This window comes from Nelumbo nucifera, chromosome 4 (genome assembly GCF_055504915.1).
Source record: "Nelumbo nucifera cultivar China Antique chromosome 4, China Antique-T2T, whole genome shotgun sequence".
In the NCBI taxonomy this organism is placed as follows: Eukaryota; Viridiplantae; Streptophyta; class Magnoliopsida; order Proteales; family Nelumbonaceae; genus Nelumbo; species Nelumbo nucifera.
Window position 1 is genome coordinate 73115958 of NC_142652.1, and position 24645 is coordinate 73140602.

Here is a 24645-nt window from a genome sequence, read left to right on the forward strand (position 1 = left end):
GTTCCCTGTTAGCCAACTCCACTTGGCCACTAGTTTGAGGGTGATAAGGGGTAGCCAATTTATGTGTAATCCCATATTTTTGCATTGACCGCTCAAATTGGCTATTGCAGAAGTGAGTTCCCCTATCACTAATTATAGCTCGTGGAGTGCCAAATCGGAAGAATAGCTTCTTCAGGAAGTGTACCACCCTCCTTGAGTCATTTGTGGGCAAAGCCATGGCTTCCACCCATTTAGATACATAATCAACAGCAACGAGGATGTACTTATTCCCAAAAGAATTCGGGAAGGGTCCCATGAAGTCTATACCTCAAACATCAAAGATTTCGTAGATTAAAATATTGGAAAGGGGCATTTCATTCTGTTTGGAAATGTTTCCTGACCTTTGACATTTGTCACATGTGGACACATACCTGTGGGCATCCTTGAATAATGCAGGCCAATAAAAACCTGATTGCAAAATCTTGGTTGCGGTGCAGCTAGCTCCAAAATGACCTCCTGCTTCTTTATCATGGCAAAATTGGAGTACCGACTCCATCTCCTCCTTAGGGACACATCTCCTTATGATCTGATCTGCACACAATTTATACAAAAAGGGTTCCTCCCACATATAGTATTTTACATCATAAAGGAATTTCTTCTTTTGTTGATATGATAGGTTAGGAGGAATGACTTGTGCAGCTAGATAATTTGCAAAATCAGCATACCAAGGAGATGCATATTCTTGAATTGAGTACAACTGTTCATCTAGAAATTCTTCTCGGATGTTGCTGGTTATCTCCTCTTCTGAGCTTACCTTATCTAACCGGGAGAGATGATCAACAGCCAGGTTTGCAACACCCTTCATGTCTCTAATCTCAATATCAAATTCTTGCAGTAGAAAGATCCACCTGATCAGTCTTGGTTTTGAATTTTTCTTGGTAAGCAAGTGCCGTAATGCCGAGTGATCTGTGTATACAACAACTTTGGACAATATCAGATATGAATGAAATTTGTTAAGTGCAAAGATTACTGCTAGCAACTCCTTTTCTATGGTGGTGTAATTAAGTTGGGGTCCATTCAAGGTTCTGCTAGCATAGTAAATTGGCTGAAAATGTTTGTTCACTCTTTGTCCCAAACCATCTCTAATAGCAGAATCACTCGCATCACACATTAATTCAAATGGGAGGGTCCAATCTGGTGCTACCATGATAGGTGCATGGATCAATTTGTTTTTCAAGGTGTTGAAAGCATGAAGGCATTCAATTGAAAATTCAAAAGGCACTTTTTTCTGAAGCAAGGTAGATAGTGGCTTGGCAATTTTTGAGAAATCCTTAATAAACCTCCTATAGAAGCCGACATGCCCTAAGAAACTTCTCACAAAACGGACAGATGATGGGGGTGGAAATTTTTCAATTGCCTCCACCTTGGCCTTGTTGACTTCTATACCTCTGTAAGAGATCTTGTGTCCAAGCACTATGCCTTCTTGCACCATAAAATGACATTTCTCCCTATTCAACACAAGATGTGTTTCTTCGCATCTAGTAAGCACCTGCTCCAGATTGTTCAAGCATGCATCAAACAAAGAGCCGAAAACTGAAAAATCATCCATAAAGATCTCAATAAATTTTTCAACCATATCAGAAAATATAGACATCATGCATCGCTGAAAGGTTGCTAGGGCATTGCATAATCCAAAGGGCATCCTTCGGTATGCAAATGTACCATATGGGCAAGTAAAAGTGGTCTTTTCTTGGTCTTCTAGTGCAATTGGGATCGGGTTATACCCGAATATCCATCCAAGAAACAATAATACTCATGCCCGGCTAGCCTCTCTAACATTTGGTCCAAATGTTATGGCATCACGCCATCCGACTAGTCCTTCTGGGTGGCTTCATTTAACTTTCTATAGTCAATACATACACGCCATCCGGTGACAGTTCTAGTCGGGATGAGTTCATTTTTCTCATTTGGAACAACAGTCATACCCCTTTTCTTGGGCACAACTTGCACAGGGCTTACCCAAGAACTGTCAGAAATAGGATAAATGATCACGACATCTAATAGCTTAATTATTTCAGCCTTTACCACTTCTTTCATGTTGGCGTTCAGGCATCTTTGGTGTTGAATGGAAGGCTTGCTGTCTTCTTCCATCAAAATTCTATGAGTGCAGATTGATGGATTAATGCCTTTGATATCCTCTACCTTCCAGGCTATAGCATTTTTGTGTTCCCGCAGCACTCTTAATAATTTTTTTTTGTAATGGATTCAGTGATAAGAAAATTATTACGAGGAGAGCTGATGGTTACCATACTCTAAATGGGAAGGTAATTGCTTCAGTTCAAGGGTTGGGGGTTCTTGGGATGATGGCTTACCTGATGGTCTAGGCAATTTGCCTAAGTTCTCTAATTTGATAAACCCCTTTCCCTTGAATTGAGGCTTATCATTCAGATATGCTATCATGAGGTTTATTTCTTCATTTTCTCCTTTTTCAAGTTCTCCCTGCTGGAGGGAGAGTTCAAGAGGATCAGCCATCCTACTTACCTGGAAACATTCATCAATTGTCATATTAATGGCATCAATCATATAACACGAATCATCACTAGAGGGTGCATGTTTCATAGCATCAGACATTTTAAAAATTATGTCATCATCTTGTATCCTAAGGCTAAGTTGTCCTTGTTGGACATCAATCATCGCTTTCCCGGTAGCCAGGAAGGGTCTCCCTAAGATAAGTGAGACCTCCACATCTTCTTGCATGTCTAACACATTGAAATCAACTGGAAAAATGAATTTGTCAACTTTAACTAACACATCTTCTATGATCCCCCTAGGATGTCTAATGGATCTATCAGCCAATTGTAATGCCACTCTAGTAGGTTGGGGTTCCCCCAATCCCAATTTCTTGAAGATAGAAAATGGCATTAAATTGATGCTAGCTCCCAGGTCACATAAAGCTTTTTCAATTTTTAAACTGCCTATGGTACAAGAAATAGTGAAACTCCCTGGATCTTTGAGTTTCTAAGGCAGCTTGTTCAGAATGATAGCAGAACATTCCTCATTCAAAGCAACTGTAGCCACATCTCCCAGTTTCTTTTTGTTTGCTAATAATTCCTTCAAAAACCTTGCATAGTGTGGCATCTGGGCTAAACCATCAGCAAAAGGAATATATGCAAACTTTTAAATATTTCAAGAAACTTACCAAATTCCTTCTCCATTTTCTGTTGCTTTAGCCTGTTAGGGAATAGAACTTGTGGTTGTTGGTGCATCCCTTGTTGTGCTTCAAGTTGTTCCTTCTTCTGTTGTCCGGTCCCAAGGCTTGTTTCTGCCTTGGGTTCAACCCTATTCTTCTTTTCTACCTCGGGCAACTCTTTTCCACTCCTTAAGGTAATAGCTTGTACTTGCTCTCGTGGATTCACTTTAATGTTGCTTGGAAGAGTTCCCGGTAGTCTGGAAGAGATTAATTGTGCCAATTGCCCCACTTGGTTTTCCAGGTTCTTGATTGAGGCTTCCTGATTCTGGAACCTGGTTTCCGCACTTGCTATAGATTTTGTCATCAGCTCCTCCAAATTGGACTTTGGTTCGGGCTGATGATAAGTCTGGTGGAAAGGCTTGGAAGTATGCTGACTTGGCCAGGACTGGTTTGGATGTGCCCTTCATCCTGGGTGAAAGGTATGGTGACTTTGGTAGCCCTGCTGTCTTGACAAGTTGCTGACATAGTCGACTTGTTCAGTAGATGGCCTGAACTGATTGCCAACTTGGCAGTCAGTACTGATGTGGCCTCCTCCACACAATTCACAAGTAAGAGGCTGCACATGCATGGCAGCTATCTGCATTTCATCAATTTTCTTACTGAGTGCTCCTATTTGTGCAGATAGTGTCGTATAAGTATCAACATTATGCAGGCCATGCTGCTTCTTAGTTTGGGTTCTTTCAGAATGCCATTGATAGTTGTTGGCTGTCATTTCTTCAATGAGGGCATGGGCAACCTCAAGAGTCTTATTGTTTATGGACCCTCCGGTTGCAGCATCTAGTATGGTCTTATTTGAGTCGGTAAGACCATTATAGAAGGTCTGCACTTGCAGCCATATGGGAAGGCCATGGTGAGGAACTCTCCTCAGCAATTCCTTGTATCGTTTCCATGACTCATATAAAGATTCCCCCTCTTGTTGGAAAAATTTAGTGATATCATTCCTCATTTTAGTAGTTTTAGAAGGGGGAAAATACTTAGAGAGGAAACGGTTGGCCATTTCATCCCACGTAGCTATTGATCCCGTTGGTAATGATTTCAACCATGCTTTGGCTTTATCCTTCAAAGAGAATGGGAATAACCTCAGCCTAATGGTATCATCACTTACCCCATTGTGTTTGAAGGTGTCACATATTTCTAAAAAGTTAGCAATATGTGCATTGGGATCTTCGTGGGCCATTCCACAGAATTGCACAGTGTTTTGAATCATTTGTATGATGGCAGGTTTAATCTCAAAGTTGTTAGCAGCAATAGTAGGCCTGATAATGCTGGAAGCATCTCTAGTGAGTGAGGGCTTGGCATAATCCATCATGGTTCTCTGTTCAGCCATTTCTTGAGCTTCTTGTTGGACTTGTCTAGCTGCTCTTAGACGAACACGAAGAGTTCTTTCAATCTCTGGGTCGTAGAGGATCTCCTCCAGCTCAACTCTTCTTGTCATAAACTGTGAAAGTCAAGGCAATAAAAAGGCCAATACAACAGAATACAAATCTAAACTTATCATAACTGAGATATGTACAATGATTTACTAATCATAAATAATTTTGATTATTAAGAGGGATCTGAACCAACAATCTTATTTATATCCCTTAATTGCAGCATCTGATTTCAGACCTACAATTCTTGGGGAGTGTTGGTTCAGAGAATTTCAACAAGCAATAATAATTGAAATCTGAATTGAAATGCATTGTACACTTTTGCACACATCCATTCACATCTGCTAGACTGAGGGCTGCTTATCAAAGCTGACTTCTCAAGGTGCCTTCAGAGGACATAAATTGAGCTATAACCAGACCTGAGCCAGGTTTGGGTTCAGGTTTGTAAGCTATGCAAGTGTATGGCTCATAATCTTGAAGAACTTCTATGACCTGAAATCAGGTCTGATGTGCATGTAACCTATATATGCTGCTGCTATTCGGATTAATGACAGCAGTTCAGTTCACACTCAACTCAGTCAATATCTTGGTTCAGAATTCTTACAAGTCCATACAAATGCACATCAACCAACATCATCCATATCAACCCATAGCTTTCAAGTTTATGTAAAACAAGCCATTCATTCCACACAACTTTTGAATTCAGGTCTGCATTATTGCTACTGCTGAAATATAGCAAGTTGCAGAGCAGAATTGAATCTAAGTTTTGATCAAACCTTCTGTTCATTCACAATAGAAATCAAAGCTAGCCATCATAGAAGAATTTTTTTTTTTTTGAAAATTTGCAAGGAACATCCAAGAATGTGCGGGTGTTTGAAAGCACAAACCTGTCCTCAAACCAGGTATGCTATAGCAGCCCTACTATAACTCTGAATTCTAATAGAAACACTTAGAAAGTGTTGTTTTTCATTAGATATCTGAGGTAACACAAATTTTCAATCCAAACATACATCCCCTCAGCTACATTAGCTCGGTTACAAGTGAATAGAGCAGAGAAAATAGTTCATAAAAAATTCAAAGCATTGGTTCAGTCCTCAACTGCATTTCGGATTTATATCAGTTCATATCTGAGTTTCCTCAAGCCTTTGCTATCCAACTATTTTTGGGGTTTGGTAGATGTATCCTAGGGTGAATTGGGGTGATGATGGCACCCAATTCACCTCAAACTTGTATAAGTTCATGTCTGAGTTCAGATGAACTCAGATCTGAACTGAGTAGTTCTGCAACAACAGAATTCAGGTTTGAACTCAAGTCGGACCTGAATTCTCAATTGCCTTACCTTCAGTTATTGCTACCAAATTGCTTTTGGGGAATAGCAGAAGTGTCCTAGGGTGAATTGGGGTGATGATGGCACTAAATTCACCTCAAATTTGCATCAGTTTAGATCTGTGTTCAGGGGAACTCAGATCTGAAATGTTGTAGGTCTGCAACAACAAAATTCAGATCTGAAATTTTTAAATTGGTAAAGAGCGTGATATGCCGCGATGCAATCAGAAATCCACTGTATGCTGGAAAACAAGCAAAACTTCAAAATATGCCATGATGCAATTTTTAAATTGGTAAAGGGCGCGATATGCCGTGATGCAATCAAAAATCCACTGTATGCCAAGAAATAAGCAAAAAATTCATGATATGGCATCACGCAAAATTCTGAAATGGTAAAAAATGTGATATGCCGCGACGCAACCAAAAATCCACTGTATGGTGGGAAATAAGCAAAATTTCACGATATGCCATGATGTAGTTTTTAAGTGGGTAAAGAGTGCGATATGCGCGATGCAATCGGAAATCCACTATATGCCAAAAAACAAGCAAAATTTCATGATATGCCATGATACGGTTTTTTTTTTTAAATTGGTAAAGAGCGCGATATGCCGCGATGCAATCGGAAATCCACTATATGTTGGGAAACAAGCAAAATTGCATGATATGCCATGATGCAGCTTTTAAATTGGTAAAGAGCGTGATATGCCATGATGCAGCTTTTAAATTGGTAAAGAGCGTGATATGCCATGATGCAATCGGAAATCCATTGTATGTCGAGAAACAAGCAAAACTTCATGATATGCCACGATGCAATCGGAAATCTACTGTATGTTGAGAAATAAGCAAAAATTCATGATATGCCATGATGCAATTTTTAAACTGCTAAAAAAGCGCGATATGCCATGGTCCAATTGGAAATCTGCTATAGGATGGGAAACAAGCAAAAAGTTGTAATATGCCATGATGCAATTTTTAAACTAGTAAAAAAAGCGTGATATGCTGTGGTGCAATCGGAAATCCGCTATATGCCGGGAAATAAGCAAAAAGTTATGATATGCCATGATGCAAATTTTAAACTACTAAAAAAAGCGCAATATGCCGTAGTGCAATCGGAAATCTACTGTATGCCGGGAAACGAGCAAAAATTCATATGTCATGATGCAATGCTCAATCATCAAAAGTTTTCGTGCCATTTTCAAAGAGTTTAGTGAAACATTTCAAACATTTAACAGAGATCCTGAAAATGATATAGCACAATATGAAGAATTCATTGCTAAGCTATAGATATCACAACTTATCATTCTTTCCTTCTTATATTTTTTTCTTTTCTTTTCTACTGTCTATTTTATTCTTTTTTTTATTTTCTTTTTTCTCTTTTTTTAAATTTGTTATTATTATTTGTATAATTTACCTTTACTCAATTCAGATGTGGATCAAAGCATGGAGACTGACATGACCAACGGAAGACATACGCGGGCCAAAGCTAAGAGACTGACATGACCAACGGAAGACAAAGTGAATATCATCAATGAAATTGGGATTTAGATACTTTAGCTGAAAAATCTTTAATCAAATTATGGACTCAAGAAACAAAACAACGAAGTGTGAGATAAACACCTAAAGGGATCTTTTGAAAGATAAGCCAATGGTTTGCACAAAAGAGCTCAAAATTACCAACATGTAATCTAAAGGATATGGCGTGATGGTAGAGCCAAGATAGAAACTGGGTATTGATAACCCTGCATTTTGATGCCTGAAGGGCATCAATTCAGGGGTATTTTCGTTCTTAGATTAGTCAAAGCGTACCCTTTTCCCAATTAAAATCAATTATGTGACCTCTGAGGATTTTTATGCAAATTATGTAGAAAATTTGGAAGTTTTCTAGGCTGAAGTGTAGTTTTTGGGAAGCTGGTGTGAAGACCAGCTGAGAAATGGGGTGTTTTGTGAAAATTGAAAGCAGGAGGGCGCCTCCTAGCTGCTAAACCCAGTTTGGTGCCCCTCCTACTGTATTAGCATGCTTCCCATACTTTAGCAAACCCTAGGGCGCCTTTTAACTCATTCCACCCTCCACTTCTTTTAATCTCAACCACTCATTTTAGGTCTCTCCTTTATAGATTTTAAACCCTAGGGCACCACCTATTCTGCTAATCCTCACCATTCAGCCCCTCGCCTTCAAATTTCAGCCACTCCCTCCATCTTATATCCCAACCATTCAATCTAGGGCACCACCTATTCTTTTAATCTTAACCCTTCAACCCTACATGTTTTAATCTACATCCTTCATTTCTAGACGCCCAAATCTCAACCCTACATAATATTGGGCGTCCTCCAGTTGTGTCTACCATTCTTTATAAAAAGGTCCCAGGGGCCCTATAGAAGGGGTCGGTCAATTCACCCAAGTAAGAAGGAAGGCTGATCTTGAGAAGTTCAAGGGTAGAGGAAGAGGAGGACACCCAAGCAAGAGGAGGGGTTCCTACTTGTAGCTCGTCACCACCACTACTGCCACCTTTGGATTTGAATCCCAACCATATTTTCTTTAGTTTTTGAATTACTTTCTATTCTTTAATTTCCCGTTTAATTTTTCCTTCCTGCAAATTTATTTTTATTAGATTTAGTTTGTGTTTTATTTCTTTTCTGCAGATCTAAAATTCGGCCAGGTAAGACGGAAGGCCTAGCTCGAGAAGTTCGAGGGTGGAATGAGAGATCCGGAAACTGCTACCTCTGATCGGATTCTCAAACATTTTTATTTTGTTTCTTTTATTTAGTTGTTTATGTTATTTATTTATTTTTATGCACTTGTTATTCTCAGTACTGTTCGAATTTGGTTTTAATGAATTCCATTTTTTTAATTAATAATTTTTTTTATTTCCATAACTCCCACTTGCGTTCTTTTCTCCCGGATCTAAGTACGTAATTATTTTTCTCCTACTTCCCTGTGGATACGATCCTTTCTCACCCATTTACTACGTTAGTAGTTGTTTGAGAATCAGTAAAATTCTATAAATGTTTAAATTGGTGTTTACGATCCGTTCTCGACCCATCATAGAAAACCTTGAAGGAATTTTCATCGGAGGAGCTAGATTCCTCCCCTGACCAGCTATAGTGAACCCTATCCTCTACAAAACTATGTGACATGTTGGAAGTGAAATACTCATCGGAGGAGACACTAGAAAGGACTTAAAAACAACTGATGCCAGACCAACAGAAGGAAAACACAGCTCGCTCACGAGAAATAGAGCTCGCCTTAGCAGGAAACTCCAAACTCTTACCTCACTCGGAAAAGTCCAAAGACAGTGGGGACCTCGAGGGCCCCCTTTATTTAAAATCTTACCTAGAAGAATTAACTACCCAGATTTGAAAGAGACGGGAGCACGTCTCCCACATTTCAGCGGTGCCTGCAACTAACAGGTTGCTGACAGCTGACACACACATCGAATCCGATGGCGTGCCAAGCGCAAAATCTGAAAAAGGCACGCATTTTTGTGCCAATCGCGAAAATCGAAGGAGGCACACACTGTCCAAAATTCAAATGCCCGCCAAAGCAAGACTCACTATAAGCACCAAATCAAATAAAGCTGAACCGGAATGTTCGAACCTGTAGACAGAAAAGAGGTAAACCTGAACTGCCAAAAAAAACACAACAAACCCTACTCTCTTCGTCTGCTAAATAGCAAACTCGAGAGTGGGGGGCTATTGATGAGGGGCATTTTGGTCAACCCACTTGATGATGGACATGTGGACACTGTTAGTGACACAACGTCCCACTCAACATGATAGTTCGTTGGGTCAACATACAGTAGTCAATATCAGGTACGGAGTCTAGCTAGAGCGAGCTCCGCCCACAATATCCGACACAACAGAACAACTCATTGGAGTAACACGTGGTAGTCAGCATTAGATACGCGACCGAGCTAGGGTGAGCTCAACCCTCCGTCAGCCACCAACTCGCCCAAAACATCCCCGCAAACAATGCCTGTGCAAGCACTATAACTGCAACATAGAAGAACAGTCCACCGGGTCGACCGCCCCCAGACCAACAAGCGACCTGTAACCACTGCATGGATCTAGCAAATAACTGACCAGTACACCCCAGGATTTAGGAAACAGCTCCGTACAAGGCTTAGAGATATTACAAGATAGCATCTGAACCTCAGGTAGATATAAAATGACCTCAGGGCCACTCCAAAAGGTATGTGCACATAAACTCTCACTCTCTCATATTCTCTCACACAAAGGATCATTCACTAACTTAAGCATTGAAGTGTCCCCCTAGGTAAAAATATACTCGGGTACTCTAACCTCTCTTCCTTTTCAGCTCTCAGCTTGAACCCCCAGCTCGGCATCATAGCTCGACACTGTAGCTCTACTCACACCACAAGCTGAACCTGATCCGAGCCACCTCATCAGATCAGAGGGAGTGAACAGATTATGTGCTTCATCTATTGGTGGGACCATTTTTGGTCTCATCAGATGCATATCTGAAGTCTAGGTTTCTGAACTTCATGCATGCACCTATTCTTCCTTGTTCTTTAATTATCTCTAGCTTGTTGCCATGGACATTTTATCTTTGTTTGTTCTATAACTTATTAAATTCCAAGCACATTTCACTTTTTCTCAATGGAATCTAATTTTTAAGCAGGATTTGCATTCTTAGATATTGGAGAAGGGAAGTACCGCACTTGGACCAAAGTAGTAGACTGTTCTATGGAGATTCTTTCATAGAGATGTGAAATAAAGAAACATGGAGAAAATTTAGATAATTATGAGCTAGTGTTAATAAAGAAATATTTAAGCACTAGTAATTGGTAAAAAAAAAGCACAAGTATAGAAGAGATAGAAATGGTGAAAAATAGGCAAAGGATAGTATGAACACTTTGGGTTTATTTGTTAGAAATGGAAGGGGTGTTAGAGTGTTAAAGAAAGAAATACAAATTTGTATTAGATATTGCACCTTAAATTAGAAAGATCATTAGGACCTTTGCCCAAATAGGGATTCAACTTGGGATGGGTTGGTTAAGAATTTGTCAAATTTTGAATGGGCCTTAGCTTGATGTAGTTGAAATCTATTTTACCTGTATATGGTGAGGACACATCCGGATTGGATATGAAATACACTAAAAATTGAAGTATTTGACATGAATCATGATACAACATACAAGATCCTTGTACATCTATCCAGGTATCATAGGTTGAAATTCTTAAACTTGGGCAACTCAACTTGCACCCCTAGGCACAAAGATTCATGGAACTAGGATAACACATGGATATTACACTTCACAATGGTTAGATATGGCTTACTCACCCAATACCAATACCAGTTGTTGAACTATATTATATAAGCAACTTGGTAGTTGTAGTAGCACTAGTGTTTGATTTATATCACAACCTTGAAAACTCAACAGCAAAGCATGATGAGTCGAGACTCTAGACTAAGGTTGGTTGGTTTGTGAGGCAGTACTAACTCATGCTAATTATTAAAGCAGTAAGAGTTTTAATCCTTATCTAATGATATAGATGATAAAAGATAGTGAGGATTGTGGTTGGTTATGGACCCATATTGGGGTGGGGTGTGTAGTTCATTGCTCTGAACTTTTAAAGTAAAGATTATGTGTCTTTCTATATAAAGAAACATGAAGGTGTTCACTCTAGATGCACAATGATGCTGGCGGTCGGCCTTGGAGGCTAGAGGAGGGGGAGGTGTGTGTCCACGAGCACCACCTTCACTTCGGCCTTAGGTTCCCTCTACCCCCTTGTCTCCAAGTTGTTGAACTGCTACAACATCTCCTTGAGTTAGCTTTCCCCCAATATCATCAAGACCATTATCGCCATGATGATGATGGCTAAACTTCAAGGTGTCAATTTGACCGCGAAGGTGTTCCAATGCATGTTCATCCTGAGGAAGCACCCTGCTGGGGCAGGTTTATATTACTTTCAAGGCCGACAGGGCAGAGTCAACCCATTGTCCGTTTACAACTAGAAGAGGAAGTATTTTTTCATGTTGTGTCTAGAGGGTTGGTTGTTTAGATCAGATTGGGGGAGCCGGACCTTGTGGCTGACAGGATTATGCCTTGGCACAAGGATGGGGAGACCAAGTTGATGACTTGCATTCGGTTGACTGGGACCACCTGAGCTGAGCCCTTGGTGTCGGAGGAAGCTCTAGTGTGGGCTGGCCTTAGCCCCACCCATCTTCTTGAGGCTGCCGACAAAGGGAGCCCGCCACAAAGAGGCCCGCTGAACCCCTCCAGCCTCTGAGGGGTAAGAGGCTGGTGTCAAAGGATCACCCAATGAGGGTGGTGAAGGAGGCCCATGCACGCCGTAGGGGCGTCTGGCCGAAGGTGCATCTAGGTGTTCTAGCAATTCAGGGCCCCGTACGTCGACCGAGCTCCACGACGACATGTCGATGATGATGCAGTGAATTTATCATCCTTACTAGGGTGTCTGACAGGGCGACTCCATGAGCACTCCCAGTATCGGCCGAGCCCTTTTGATTGGGATGGTCCCATCTGCAGATAGGCACGCCTAGACTCAGATGAGCGTGAAGAGTGCTCGGGACACCCCCTTAGGTCGGCTAGCTGAAGTAAGTTCTTCTTCCACTAGCACTTAGATTTTTTTATCCCTTTCTTTCTTTCCTTTATCTAACAATTGCTTTTTCCTTTTGCAGGTGTCTTCTATTGCAATTGGCCTATGTGATAAGGTCGAGGTCCTCTTGTAGCAGTTGAGTACCTCAGAAGAGAAGAGGGAGCAGTTGGAGCTCCATGTAACCAAGGCGGAGAGCGGTTGATAGTCAATCGTTCAAGCAATGTAGGAGGAGTGCAACCTGATGAAGGACTTAGAGGTTGAGGTTGCTATAGAGAGGGATCAGTGGAGGATTGCTCGGGCTTCCCTTCATGAGGTTGAGGTGAAGTAAAAGGATCTAGAGTGGAAGTTGCGAGCGGTCGAGGTGGAGTTTTGGTCTACCGAGGAGAGGCTGTCATTGGAGAGGAGGGTGGAGGAGGCTGTGGAGGAGTGGAAGACCACGACGGACTACCGGAAGGATTTGGCTGCCTTTGGTGCTGCTTCATACCTGAAGGGAATCAAAGACACCAAGTTCCCTACTTCTACGTTAGTCAGCTGAGGCTTCTGCCTAACAGCCGAGGTCCAGCCTTTCGAGGGCCAAGTAGGTGATGGTCAGCCTGTAAAGATTGGAGCGGTTGAGGAAAACATGAATGTTGAAGCTTGAAGGGTCGCTATCCGTTGGGTTTCCTTTTGTCCATCCTTTCTCCCTTTTCTTTTTTCCTTCTCACATTTTGTAAGGGGCTCGACCTCCCCCATTCGAGGCCAAATTCTGTAAAATTTAAAAGATCATCTCAATGAAGTATACTTCTTTTGTGTCTTTTTGTTGTAATTTTCTTTTTTGGTGTGCTAGGGGTTGATGCCCCCCTTTCGAGAGAACACAAGTAGCAAAAAGTAGTGGCTAGTTATTTAGACAATCGCTTAGGAAACTAAGTTAAGGGAGTCAAGTTGAGGCCGAGTTTCGCCACCGAGGGTTCAAGGCCCTTTTCCTTAGCGATAAGGGAAAGGGAGGTGTATGCCTTAGCTCTCCTAGCTTGTTCTCCATCCCCATAAAGGTAGCTAGGCCAAGGCCGTGTTGCGCTGTCGAGGGCTCGGGGCCCCTTTCCTTAGCGAGAAGGAAAGGTAGGCATATTCCTTGGGTAGCCTAACTTAGCTTCCTTGGGGACTTGTGGTGTGAGCCTGCATGCAGTCGAGGCTATAAGGATGTGCCTGGATGAGGTCACAGAATGCTTCCTATCTTAGCGAGGTAACTTGTCCATTTTAGTGTGTGTGTTGATTAAGTGGTAGGCTAAACTCTTTGGCCAATACTGTAGCCAAGGTTGCCGAGGTGTTTTGCCTTAGCAAGAAAGGCAAATAGGCGTATGACTCGCCAAGAGTTGTGTGCCTTGGTCTTGTCCAGTCCGAGCATATAACCTTGGTGAAGGTTGTGTGCTTCGGCTAGTCACACAGCTGAGGGGTCCTGGTAGTTGGGCACAGTCAGAACGTTTACACTAAAGTTGAAGTCGAGGGGGAGGAACTTTGTAGTTTCATTGATAAGCTATTTGTACAAGGAATATATTATTGAAAATAAATCTAGAGGTTCTCGGAATTCCAAGTATGAGGAACCTATCTTCCACACAAGTGTTCTAGCCGAAAGGTGCCGAGGCCGACGACCTACTTGATTCTATACGGGCCTTTCTAGTTGGGGTTGGGCTTTCCAACACCAGGATTAGGCACCATGACTTTCCTTAGGATGAGGTCACCTTCTTTGAAGTGTCTCTCCTTCACTTGAGAGTTGTAGTAGTGGGCTACACTTTGTTGATAGCCCACAACTCTGAGTTAAGACGACTCTTGGACGCCTTCCAATAGATCCAAGTTGTTCTTGAGTTCTTCATCATTCTCGACCTCATTGTACACCTTGGTACAAAGTGTCGACTAGCTAGTCTCATCTAGAATGACACCCTCGGTCCCATAGGTCAAGTTGATCGGGGTCTCACCCGTGGCGGTTTGAGGTGTCATTCGATAATCCCATAGGACACTGTATAGCTCATCTGCCCAGAGGCCTTTGGCTCTGTCTAGTCTTGTCTTCAGCTCATCCAAGATAGTTTTGTTGGTGACGTTGGCTTGGTCGTTGGTTTAGGGGTAGCCTACCAAGGTGTACTACTGCTTGATGCCAAGGCTGGCACACCATTCTTTGACCCTAGCATCGTCGAATTGCTTGCCGTTGTCAGTGAAGAGCATGTGGGGGATGCTGAAAAGACAAATGATGTTCTTCCAAAAGAAGTTCTAGACTATTTTGGCTGTGATGGTAGCCAAGGGCTTGGCTTCGACCCACTTGGTGAAGTAGTCAATCGCAATAATGGGGTATTTTCTGTTCCCAGTGGCTTGAGGGAAGGGGCCGAGGAGATCCATTCCCTATTTAGCGAAAGGCCATGGACTACTGAGGGTCGAGAGGGTTGTGGCTAGCTGATGAAAGAGGTTGGAGTGTCTCTGGCATCGATCAAACTTCTGCAATAGCTCGGCTACATCATTCTGTATGGTCGACCAAAAATACCCTTGCCTTAGTGATTTATGGGCCACGGCTCTGCTTCCGAGGTGGTTGCCGCAAATACCTTCATGGATCTCTAGGAGCACATACTCACCCTCCTCTTGACAAAGGAATCAGAGGTAGGGTAAAGCAAAGGACCTTTTGTAGAGCTTCCCTTCGAGTAGGGCGTAGTGGGCTGCCTGACGTTGGACTCACGTTGCTTCATTCTTGTTGGGGGGGAGTTGCTCATGCTATAGATAGGTAAGGATAGGGTCCATCCAGTAGGGCTCGGCTTGCACTGGGAGCACTTCTTCTTCTTCAATGCTAGGTCGTGCTAGCTTCTTGACGTGGACAGTGTGGCCGAGGTCTAGACCCAATGTGCTTGCCAACTTGGATAGGGTGTCGGCCCTCATATTCTTGGCCTGTGGGACCTGCTACAGGGTGAGGTCCTGAAAGTGGCGGGAGTGTTTTTGTACTTTGGCCAAGCACTTAACCATGTTTGGTTCTTTGGCCTCGTACTCGCAATTCACTTGATTTACCACCAGTTGAGAGTCGCTGAAGACTTCAATGTGCTGGGTGTCGAGGTCTTTGGCAAGTTGTAACTTGGCGAGTAGGGCTTCGTACTCAACTTCATTGTTGGAGGCTGAGAAGTCAAATCTCAGTGTGTGCTTTACCTCATTTTCATTCGAGGTAAGGAGTATGAGGCCTGCTCCACTTCCCTTAGCATTGGAAGACCCATTTACAAACAATTTCTAGGTTGGCCAAGGTCCTTCATCTTCTACGGGAGCCTAGCCGAGCGCTCTGCTGAAGGTGCACTCCACCAAGAGATCAGTCAGGGCTTGCGCTTTAATTGCAGGCCTCGACTGGTACTATAGGTCGAACTTGGATAATTCAATGGCCCATTTGGTTAGCTGACCCGAGGTCTCCAGCCTGGGGAGTATAGACTTGAGGGGTTGGTTGGTCAACACTATGATGTTGTGGGCTTGAAAATAGGGTTTGAGTTTCCTGGCCGAGACCATAAGGGCGAAAGCTAAATTCTCCACCTTGGGGTAGCAGGTCTCAGCATCGCAAAGGACCTTGCTGACATAATAGACTAGTTGTTGCACTCCTTCATCCTCTTGCACCAAAATAGAACTGATGGCCTCACCCCTGACCGAGAGGTATAAGAAAAGTGTCTCTCCCAGAAGAGGCCGTGTGAGCAGAGGGGGCAAGGCGAGGTAAGACTTCAACTCGTCAAAGGCTCTTTGGTGTTCTTCGGTCCACTAGAAATCCTTCAACTTTTTATGGATCGGAAGAAGGGTAGGTAGTGGTCAGCCGACTTCAACATGAAGCGGCTGAGGGCAACCACTCGGCTCGTGATTCTTTGTGTCTCTTTGGTGGACAGAGGTGGTTCTATGTCCAATATGGCTTGAATCTTCTCTGGGTTGGCCTCTATACCCTACTGAGTGACGATGAAGCCCAATAATTTGCTCGAGGTGACGCCAAAAGCACACTTGCTGGGATTAAGCCTCATGTTGTACTTCTTTAGCGTAGTAAAGGTCTCGGCTAGGTCCGAGGTGTGTCGGTTGACCTTTAGGATTTTCACAACCATGTCATCCACATAGGCTTCAACTTTTCTTCCCATCTAGTGCTTGAAGACTTTGTTCACAAACCGCTGATAGGTAGCTCTAGCATTCTTCAGGCCAAAGGGCATGACCTTGTAACAATAGGTGCCATGCTTGGTTATGAACGAGGTCTTCGCCTCGTCTTCGACATCTATCTTGATTTGGTTGTACCCGGAGAAGGCATCCATGAAGTTTAATAGTTTGTACCCTATGGTGGTGTTGACGAGGTGGTTCATCCTCAACAAAGGAAAGTTGTCTTTGGGACAGACTCGGTTGAGGTCTGTGAAATCAATACAAATCCACCATTTCTTGTTAGCCTTCTTAACCATGACCACATTGGACAACCAGTTAGGGTAGTGTACCTCTCGAATGAAGTCGGCGTCAAGTAGCTTGTCTACCTCATCTCTGATGGCTTTCCAATGCTCTAGTGCAAAGTTCCTCTTTTTCTATAGAACTGGCCTACAGCCCGAGTCCACGCTCATCTTGTGAGTAATGACCAAAGGCTCAATTCTAGGCATGTCAGCGGCAGACCAAGCAAAGATGTCAACATTAGATTTAAGGAAGCTTACTAGTTCAGAAAGTGTGTATGGAGGAAGGCTAAACCCGACGTGCACCGTATTCTCAAGCTCGGCATCGTCTAGGGGAATCGAAATGAGGTCCTTGGCCGGCTGGCCTCGGCTCGCTAGTTCATCCCTGAGATTGAGCCTTCCAATAGAAGGGCTTCTTTATTTTTTCCTTTTAGTGCTACCACATAGCACTGTTTGGCTGCTTGTTGGTTCCCTCGCACGACTCTGATGCTGTGCTTGGTTGGGAACTTCATGGAGAGGTGGTAGGAGGTGATGGCCACCTTGAGTGCATGAAGGGTTGGCCTCCCGATGATGGCATTGTAGGGGAAGCTGATCTTCATGACCAAGAGCTCAGTCATCCTGGTCACCTGTCGAGACTCTATCCCTACTGTGATTGGTAGGGTGATTCTTCCGGTTTGATGAGATTTTCGGAGAAGCCAACGAGTGGCACGTCAGCCAGTTGTTACCGCTCTGGCGTCAGCTTCATCTTTTCAAAAGTATCATAGAAGAGGATGTTGGCCGATGATCCACTGTCGATAAGGATCCTCTTCACCATGAAATTGGCGATGATCATCGACGCCACTAATCGTCAAGGGGTACCGAAACCCCCTTCAAGTGGTCTAAGAAGGAGATGACTTCATTTGCTTTCTACTTCTTGGGCGTTGGGCCTGGGATGTTAAGTTTCCTGGCATATGCCTTGCAAACCAAAGCCAAGGGTCCACCTGAGGCCATGGCCCCCATGATGATGTCGATGACCCCGGTTAGGTTGTTGTAATGCTACTACTGCTGTTGTGAGGACGAGGCACCGGCGTCGCCCCCCACATATTCTTTCAAGTGACCATGGTAGATGAGGGACTCAATCTCGTTTTTTATTTCATAACAATCCTAGGTATCATGGTCGGTGCCACGGTCGTACTTGCAATATTTCTTTTAGTTACCCTTCTTAGGGTTCCCCTTCATCTTTGCAGGCCACTTCACATAGTCCTTCCCTACTTACATGAGATGTGTGTTTGAGTGGAGTTGAGTGGCATGTACTTGGTGAAAGATGGGGCCGATGGCTTCTTGTCATTATCTTTGTTGTTGTTGTGGTGGCCATGGCCACAACCATCTCTATCCTTCCTCTTCTTCTTTGACCCCCCTCAGTTGGATTTGGCCTCGCCTTCTTGGCGCTCGCCGGCCGAGCCCTCCTCGGCGGTGATGTACTTTTGTGCTTTCTTCAAAAGTTCCACCTTGACCTTGGGAGGTGTCTTGGTGACAGACCACTCGAGGGGTCTGGGTTGGAGGCCATTGATTGCCGCATGCATTGATACTACGGGGTCGAGGTCTTGGACCTCGAGGTCTTCCTTCTTGAAGTGGTCGATATAGAACTGCAAGTTCTATACGCACTTTTGTCGGATGGACATGAGGGAGACGATGATCTTCTAGCACCGTTAGTTGTTGACGATGTGGAAGAGGAAGAGATTGACAAATTTCTCCCACGATCTTATGGATCAAGGTGGGAGACCAGAGAACCATCGTTGAGCTGCTCCCTTGAAGGTTGCTTGGAAAGCTCGGCACGTCAAGGCGTCGGAATATTCGTAAAGGAGCATGAGCACTCGGAAGCTTTCTAGGTGGTTGTCCAAGTCGGTGATTCCATCGTACATCTCCAAAGCGGGAGCCATAAAGTGAGGTGGGAGAGGCTCTGAGGTGATGGAGTTAATGAAGGCGGCATTCATTTTGTTGGACGAGGGGTTCTGATTGGTGGAAGCATCACCCTGACCCTCCTTCACTTGCCAAAGCTCATCTTGCATGGCACAGATCTACGCCTGTAGGTTTCCAATCCTTCGATCGATGGAATCCTAGGCCTCATCTTGGTCCTTTTGGACGCGGAATGGGTCGGACTGGTTTCTAGAGTTCTCTAACGCGGGCATGTCCTAGTTCCTCCAAGCCTGTCGATCGTGGAGGAGGTCATGGAGGTCTGGCACATATGAGGGAGAGACGTAGCGTCAGCCTCCAGCCCTCGGAGGAGGACTATATTGTCCAGAGCGCCCACCTTCATCCCGAGGGCTCTCTACTCGATAACATCATTCATGGTCCCAATGGTTGTCGCAGGAACCAATTGGATCACCCCTCCATTGGTTGAGGAGGAAGGAGGTCTTCGATGGCTTGTTGGAGTGTCGATTGCTACTGTTGGACATTGATGGTTTGACCTTCTTAGGTTTGACGGGACGCTGGACCAATGGAGCACGGGTAGAATGTCCATTGTGATGCCCTAGTCTCCCAATGGGGCAGCTACCATGTGGGTGGCCTCCTGCCGGGTGCCCCACATCGTCCAATCTCTGAGTGATGTTGTCAAGTCTATCAAGAACTATCATGAATTCGTCCATGGTGACCAGGTTTTGAGCGTTTGGAATGTTATCTTGGTTATCAGCCATTGTTCGGAAGCTTAGTAGTTTTTTGAAGCAAGTGTTCACTTAAGGGAAAGTCTTAGCAATGTTTCCCATTGATGGTGCCAATTATTGTTGCCAAGGATTGGTCGAGGGCAACAAGGTACTTTCACTTCCTTAGCCGAGGCTAGTATTCCGAGGGCTAATGAGGCCGAGGGCTTGTAGTCCGACCTGTGAAGGAGGAAGCACGTCAAAGGCCCTGGGTGTTATCTCATGGGCAAAGACTTCGGCGATCAAGTTAGTAAGGAGTCGGATGAGGCCTAAGGAGATGATGCTTAGACGAGGTCACCCAGGAGCTAGAGAGCTTGAGAGCAAACAGAGCCAAGATAGCTTATCTAGGGAGTGATACCACTTATTTATACTTAAGCTCGTTTAGAGTTGGTTAGTAGCGGATGGCCAGGCTTCCTGGCCCTGCCACATGGTGCCATCTTAGGCCTTGCCACATGAGCCTACTTCATTATATAATACTAATACTTTTTTGAAATATATAATACAAAAAAAAGAATATATATCACAAATAAAGAATTAATTTGAAATTAACTTATCTATTATTCTCAAAAAGAAAATAATTTATCTTTGATGTTGTATCGGATTGGATTCGGTTGATGGTTCCGAGCACGCCCCTTACTCCCCTACGGGCCATAATTCCCTAGTGGTGACAATGGGATTTGATCCTAAGTATTTGGATTAGCTGAATGTTTTAGCTATTTAACAGGATGTGGAACTAGTGATGAGGTTTCACACCACTAATAAATTCATGAACCCCACTGAGAAAGGTGTAAGCCCCATGTATTTTATTACTGTCGTAAAACATTATCATTGGTTCCATAGTTCGCTAAACAATCAATGCGTTCAACTAAACCTTGCTCCAGTATTTGCTATAACAAGCTCGACAAGTAGGAAAGTAGGGATATGTTTTTTTTGATAGATAAAATGCTCCCAATACTGTCCTAATTATCCATTGCATGCATACATTGGAAACATCTCCTTATCATTCATGAATCATGAAGGATGTTTTTTATGTACGACGGTTTATGACCATGGGTTAGTGAGCCAGTAAAAATTTCAGAAAAATACAGATAGGGCCAATGCAAGTTTCTGAATTCCACTACAGATATGTAAACATTCAAAATATCCTGATGATTTATGACTGTCAAATACAGAATTTAATTGAAAAACGAAAATAAATAATAGAAAATACAATTCTATGATGTTTTATTATTTTATGACTTTATCAAATATATTATTATCAGTTTGATGAAATTGGGCAAATTATTGATTCTCCCACCTTAAAAGTTGTCATTGTTTGGGGGAATTTGACACAAAATTTATAAGTAAATGAGTTCAAAATTAATTTACTTTCATTCTTGCCATAAAAAATCGTTTTCTTCTTGAAAAATAAGTGTTTAATTCCTAGCAACATTTTTTTCATTCCACTCATTTCTTCCCATATTTGTTTATTAAAAAAATTATTATTAGAAATTATGAGCAAACCCAAAACTCCAAAGCTTTTTGAGTACATTTCGGATTATGTATCTGCAATTTGACATGTTGGATGGAATGAGTTTTCTCGTGTATAACTGAAGAATAATTTTATCCGAGGGTTCAACCCAATGTCTACAAAGCGTTCATCCGGGTGGCCTGGTTGAACCATTCAACCTGGAGACTGATCATCATTCAAGTCTCATTTACCACTTGGCCCGCTGTTCAAAAAAATGTGGAACGTGAATCGCTGACCTGGACAGTCTACCTGTCAAACCGTACCACCCGGACAAAGATTCATTCATGGACTGATTTTTATATTTTTAATTAATTTTTGTATTTCTAAATATTTTATTTCTTCTCTTTATTTATAACACATCACCCATTTATAACCTTCTCTTTGTGGAAATAAAAATACGCTGTAGTTAATATCATTTCACAAAGAGAAGGTTCTAGCTTTCTGGAGGGGTTTTAAATATTTAACCTACAGTTTCATTAACAAAGAAGGCAAATTTAATCAATACATACACAGAACCATGTAATAAACAACTCTCCCATTCGTCTGCTATAAAGCAAAATGGATCAAATTGATATTTCCTTCGATCGAATTTTGAATTCCGTGTTTGTTTTAGTAGAGCCAGGGAAGAGGAAAAAAATTAGAAGCTAGTCCAAATATTTTTATAGGCATTATATAGTTAAAAGAAAAAAAAAAAAGATTACATATGTATATTATGTATTAATAAACAATTACATATATAACATAGATTTATAATAATAATTAACAAGCATTGATCTTCTCCATGGTGATATTAAGCTTCGCTTCATGAAATGATGAAACAGAGAAGCTTAAAAAACCAAAGACAAACAAGAAGAAACCAAAAACTCAAAAAGTCGAAATATACATCGGAGTGTAAAGGCCATTTGATCTAGATATTAAGCAGCCGATGGGGCAGTAAGGTAGTGAACCACGCCTGCCTCCGACAACGCCGCCCGGAATGGCTCCAAATCCACGCCCTTCGTCAGCTCTGCCTCGCCGTCCGCTATTGCCGCCGGTTTCTTGTAGTTCAATGATTCGTCGTTGTACACATCCCACCATTTCTTCACAAGCATCTTTATGTCCTCCCTATGCATGTTCTCCTCCTTCCCCGTGTACCTCCATGGCTTCGATCCCTGTTTCATTTTTTATGTAAACAAACATTCACAACCGAATTAGCTAAGAAACCAATCACATACTATTCAGTCTTCACCATGTTCAGAAACCAAGACTTTTTCTATCTAACACTCACCGCTGCACAATAGTGAACGACTTTCACTTTATCCAGATCTACGTTCTCAGGGTGTCGCCACAACATCGCCAAGACCAGGTTGTAGACCAGAGGAATGGGCTTGTAAATATCCTTGAAGAACATATTCAAGAAATCCTGCGATAAGAGAACCAAGTGCAGAATTTAATGGGGGAGCTCCATTCAGAATCAACTAACATCAATACGGTGAAAAGGGTTTTTCTTTCAATTCTTTACCTGCTCTGCAAACGAGGTGGCAGGTGTGACTTGTAGGGTTTTCAAGAGATCGTCGCAGGTAGAGAGGCTAGGCTCAAAGACGAACATGCCGGCGTTGAAGTAAAGGGACGGAGGTGGACCCAACTCAGCAGGCCACTTCACCTTGTCTGGGCACTGCTGGCAGTATCCGATCTTGAATTGGGGTGTGTTACTCCATGTTTTCTCGCAGAAACAATCCATCACTGCGTAAAAGTGGCCGCCGGGGAGATCAAACAGATGATCTATGTTGTCGTAAACTTGAATATCCGAATCCAAGTATATCATCTTGCTATATTCTACAAACTGCAAATGACACAAATCGAAACATAGCGACATACTGTGAGTGAGACATTCTGTATACTACTCAATTTTCAATTTTTGTCAGTATTCGACGGTAAGAAAAGAAGAAATCTATGCCTCAATAAAGCCGGCCATGAGCCACCACGTACGATGGACAGGTGCCTGCATGCCAACCCATGGCATTGCCATGTGTAAGCACCAAGTCGTTCATCTATCCATGGCTCCATGGCTTCCATGCACACACACACACACATACCTCCCAGATTCGCAGTTTGGAGTAGTTGATGACATAATATGCCATGGCGAATTGGGTCTGGTTTTCCGGAGGATACACCGGCTGTATTTCTCTGACAATGCATCCCTGGGATTCCAGAATCTGGCGATGCTCCTCTGGAACGTCCGACAAGACAGCTACAACGAGCGGGTAAACGCTCTTCACATTCCTCAGCCCCTTGGCCAAACCGACAGCCCCTTTATAATAGTTGCCGTCGCCTGCTAAAAACGTAACGTAAGCTCTGCTGGGTATGCTCGCAGGCTTCACAAGGCTGGCGATTTTCGCAGCAGTGTTACTGATGTTAGGGGCCATGATGAGTTTGGTATGGAAGAGAGGATCGACGAACAAATAATGAAGGATTAGAAGATTAGTAGAATAACAGACTTGCAGGGATCGAGAAAGCTTTGAAATGAGTCACGATAAGATCAAGAAAACGACTTTTGCTGTATTGAAATGAGTCACGATGATACTGGAAAGAACGTTTATAGAAAAACGATGGAGAATTCTACTTAATGGGTCGTTGTAGTACAAGGCCAGAGGTTGGACTTGGGTCAGCTTAAATAGGAAACGGGGAAGGAGTTCACCGGAGGGAATTTTCTTGAGAGGGAAAGAGCCAAAGAGGCGAAATTACTGGAAAGTTTTAAATTTCTTATTATCATCTTCCGATGAACTTATTTCTGATCGACACGTGGCAAACGTGAGAGATCCAACGGTTGGTATATTGTCGAAAGGACGAAAGGAAGTTTCTCGAATGTGCTCGCACGTGATTGCATAGAAGAGACTAGAGAGCCTAGAAGGAAGCTCTTCACCTACGGTGAAACCTGGCATTAGAACAGTGGTGGCACCGATCACTGATTAAAATGGCCGACATACCCTTCGTCTCTCCTAGACTGGTTATCACTTATCAGATATTCTGCTTGAGCAATTAATTTTGATGAGAGGTCTTCCCCTGTTCACGGGCGATGCTTTCTCAGCCGTCAAGATTTTCATCCTTGACCAATAAACTTTAAAGACAAATATACCCTTTACACTTTGTTGTCGGCATGCAACATGTTTATTGATCACATGTTGTTGATGAAGTTCTAAGATTACAACAAGGCTACTTTGGTCAAATAAAAGAAAACGAGGTAAGGGGCGTATAAATTACATCCCATAAATATGTGCCATCGGATAACGCATATTTGATCACCTTATAATTATAAGCCGCTGGATTGAACCATCATAAGGACCGATCTCAACATTATATAGTTTATGGTGGGGTAGCAGATATTAACCCTCTTTGATCGGTGAATCCGACCTCATTCCGCAGATCAGTCAACCAGGACGACTAGAGAAGCAACACGTGTCCGTGATTTCAGCTTTTTTTATTTTATATATTTTGGGTGTTTTGGCAGTTGGTCACTTGGTTGGGTCCGGGGGTGGTGGACTGGTGAGGTGGGCCGTGGGTAACCGTCAACCTTGTCATGTATCTC

The 24645-nt window shown here is 42.9% G+C and overlaps 1 protein-coding gene and 1 non-coding gene across 2 annotated transcripts; one reads left to right on the top strand and one right to left on the bottom strand.

Moving 5' to 3' along the window:
• Nucleotides 1-4071: 4071 nt before the first annotated feature.
• Nucleotides 4072-4178, top strand: LOC148800725 (small nucleolar RNA R71). The gene has a single exon (XR_016071038.1). It is a non-coding gene; the product is annotated as a small nucleolar RNA R71 (small nucleolar RNA).
• A 17547-nt stretch (nucleotides 4179-21725) lies between these two features.
• On the bottom strand, nucleotides 21726-23703 carry LOC104611225 (galactinol synthase 2-like). The gene is made up of 4 exons (XM_010278198.3): nucleotides 23156-23703; nucleotides 22582-22902; nucleotides 22348-22482; nucleotides 21726-22231 (listed from the first exon to the last, which is right to left on the bottom strand). The coding sequence occupies exons 1-4, from the start codon at nucleotides 23483-23485 to the stop codon at nucleotides 21995-21997; spliced, it is 1023 nt and encodes a 340-aa protein (XP_010276500.1). The 5' UTR covers nucleotides 23486-23703; the 3' UTR covers nucleotides 21726-21994.
• Between the last annotated feature and the right edge of the window lie 942 nt (nucleotides 23704-24645).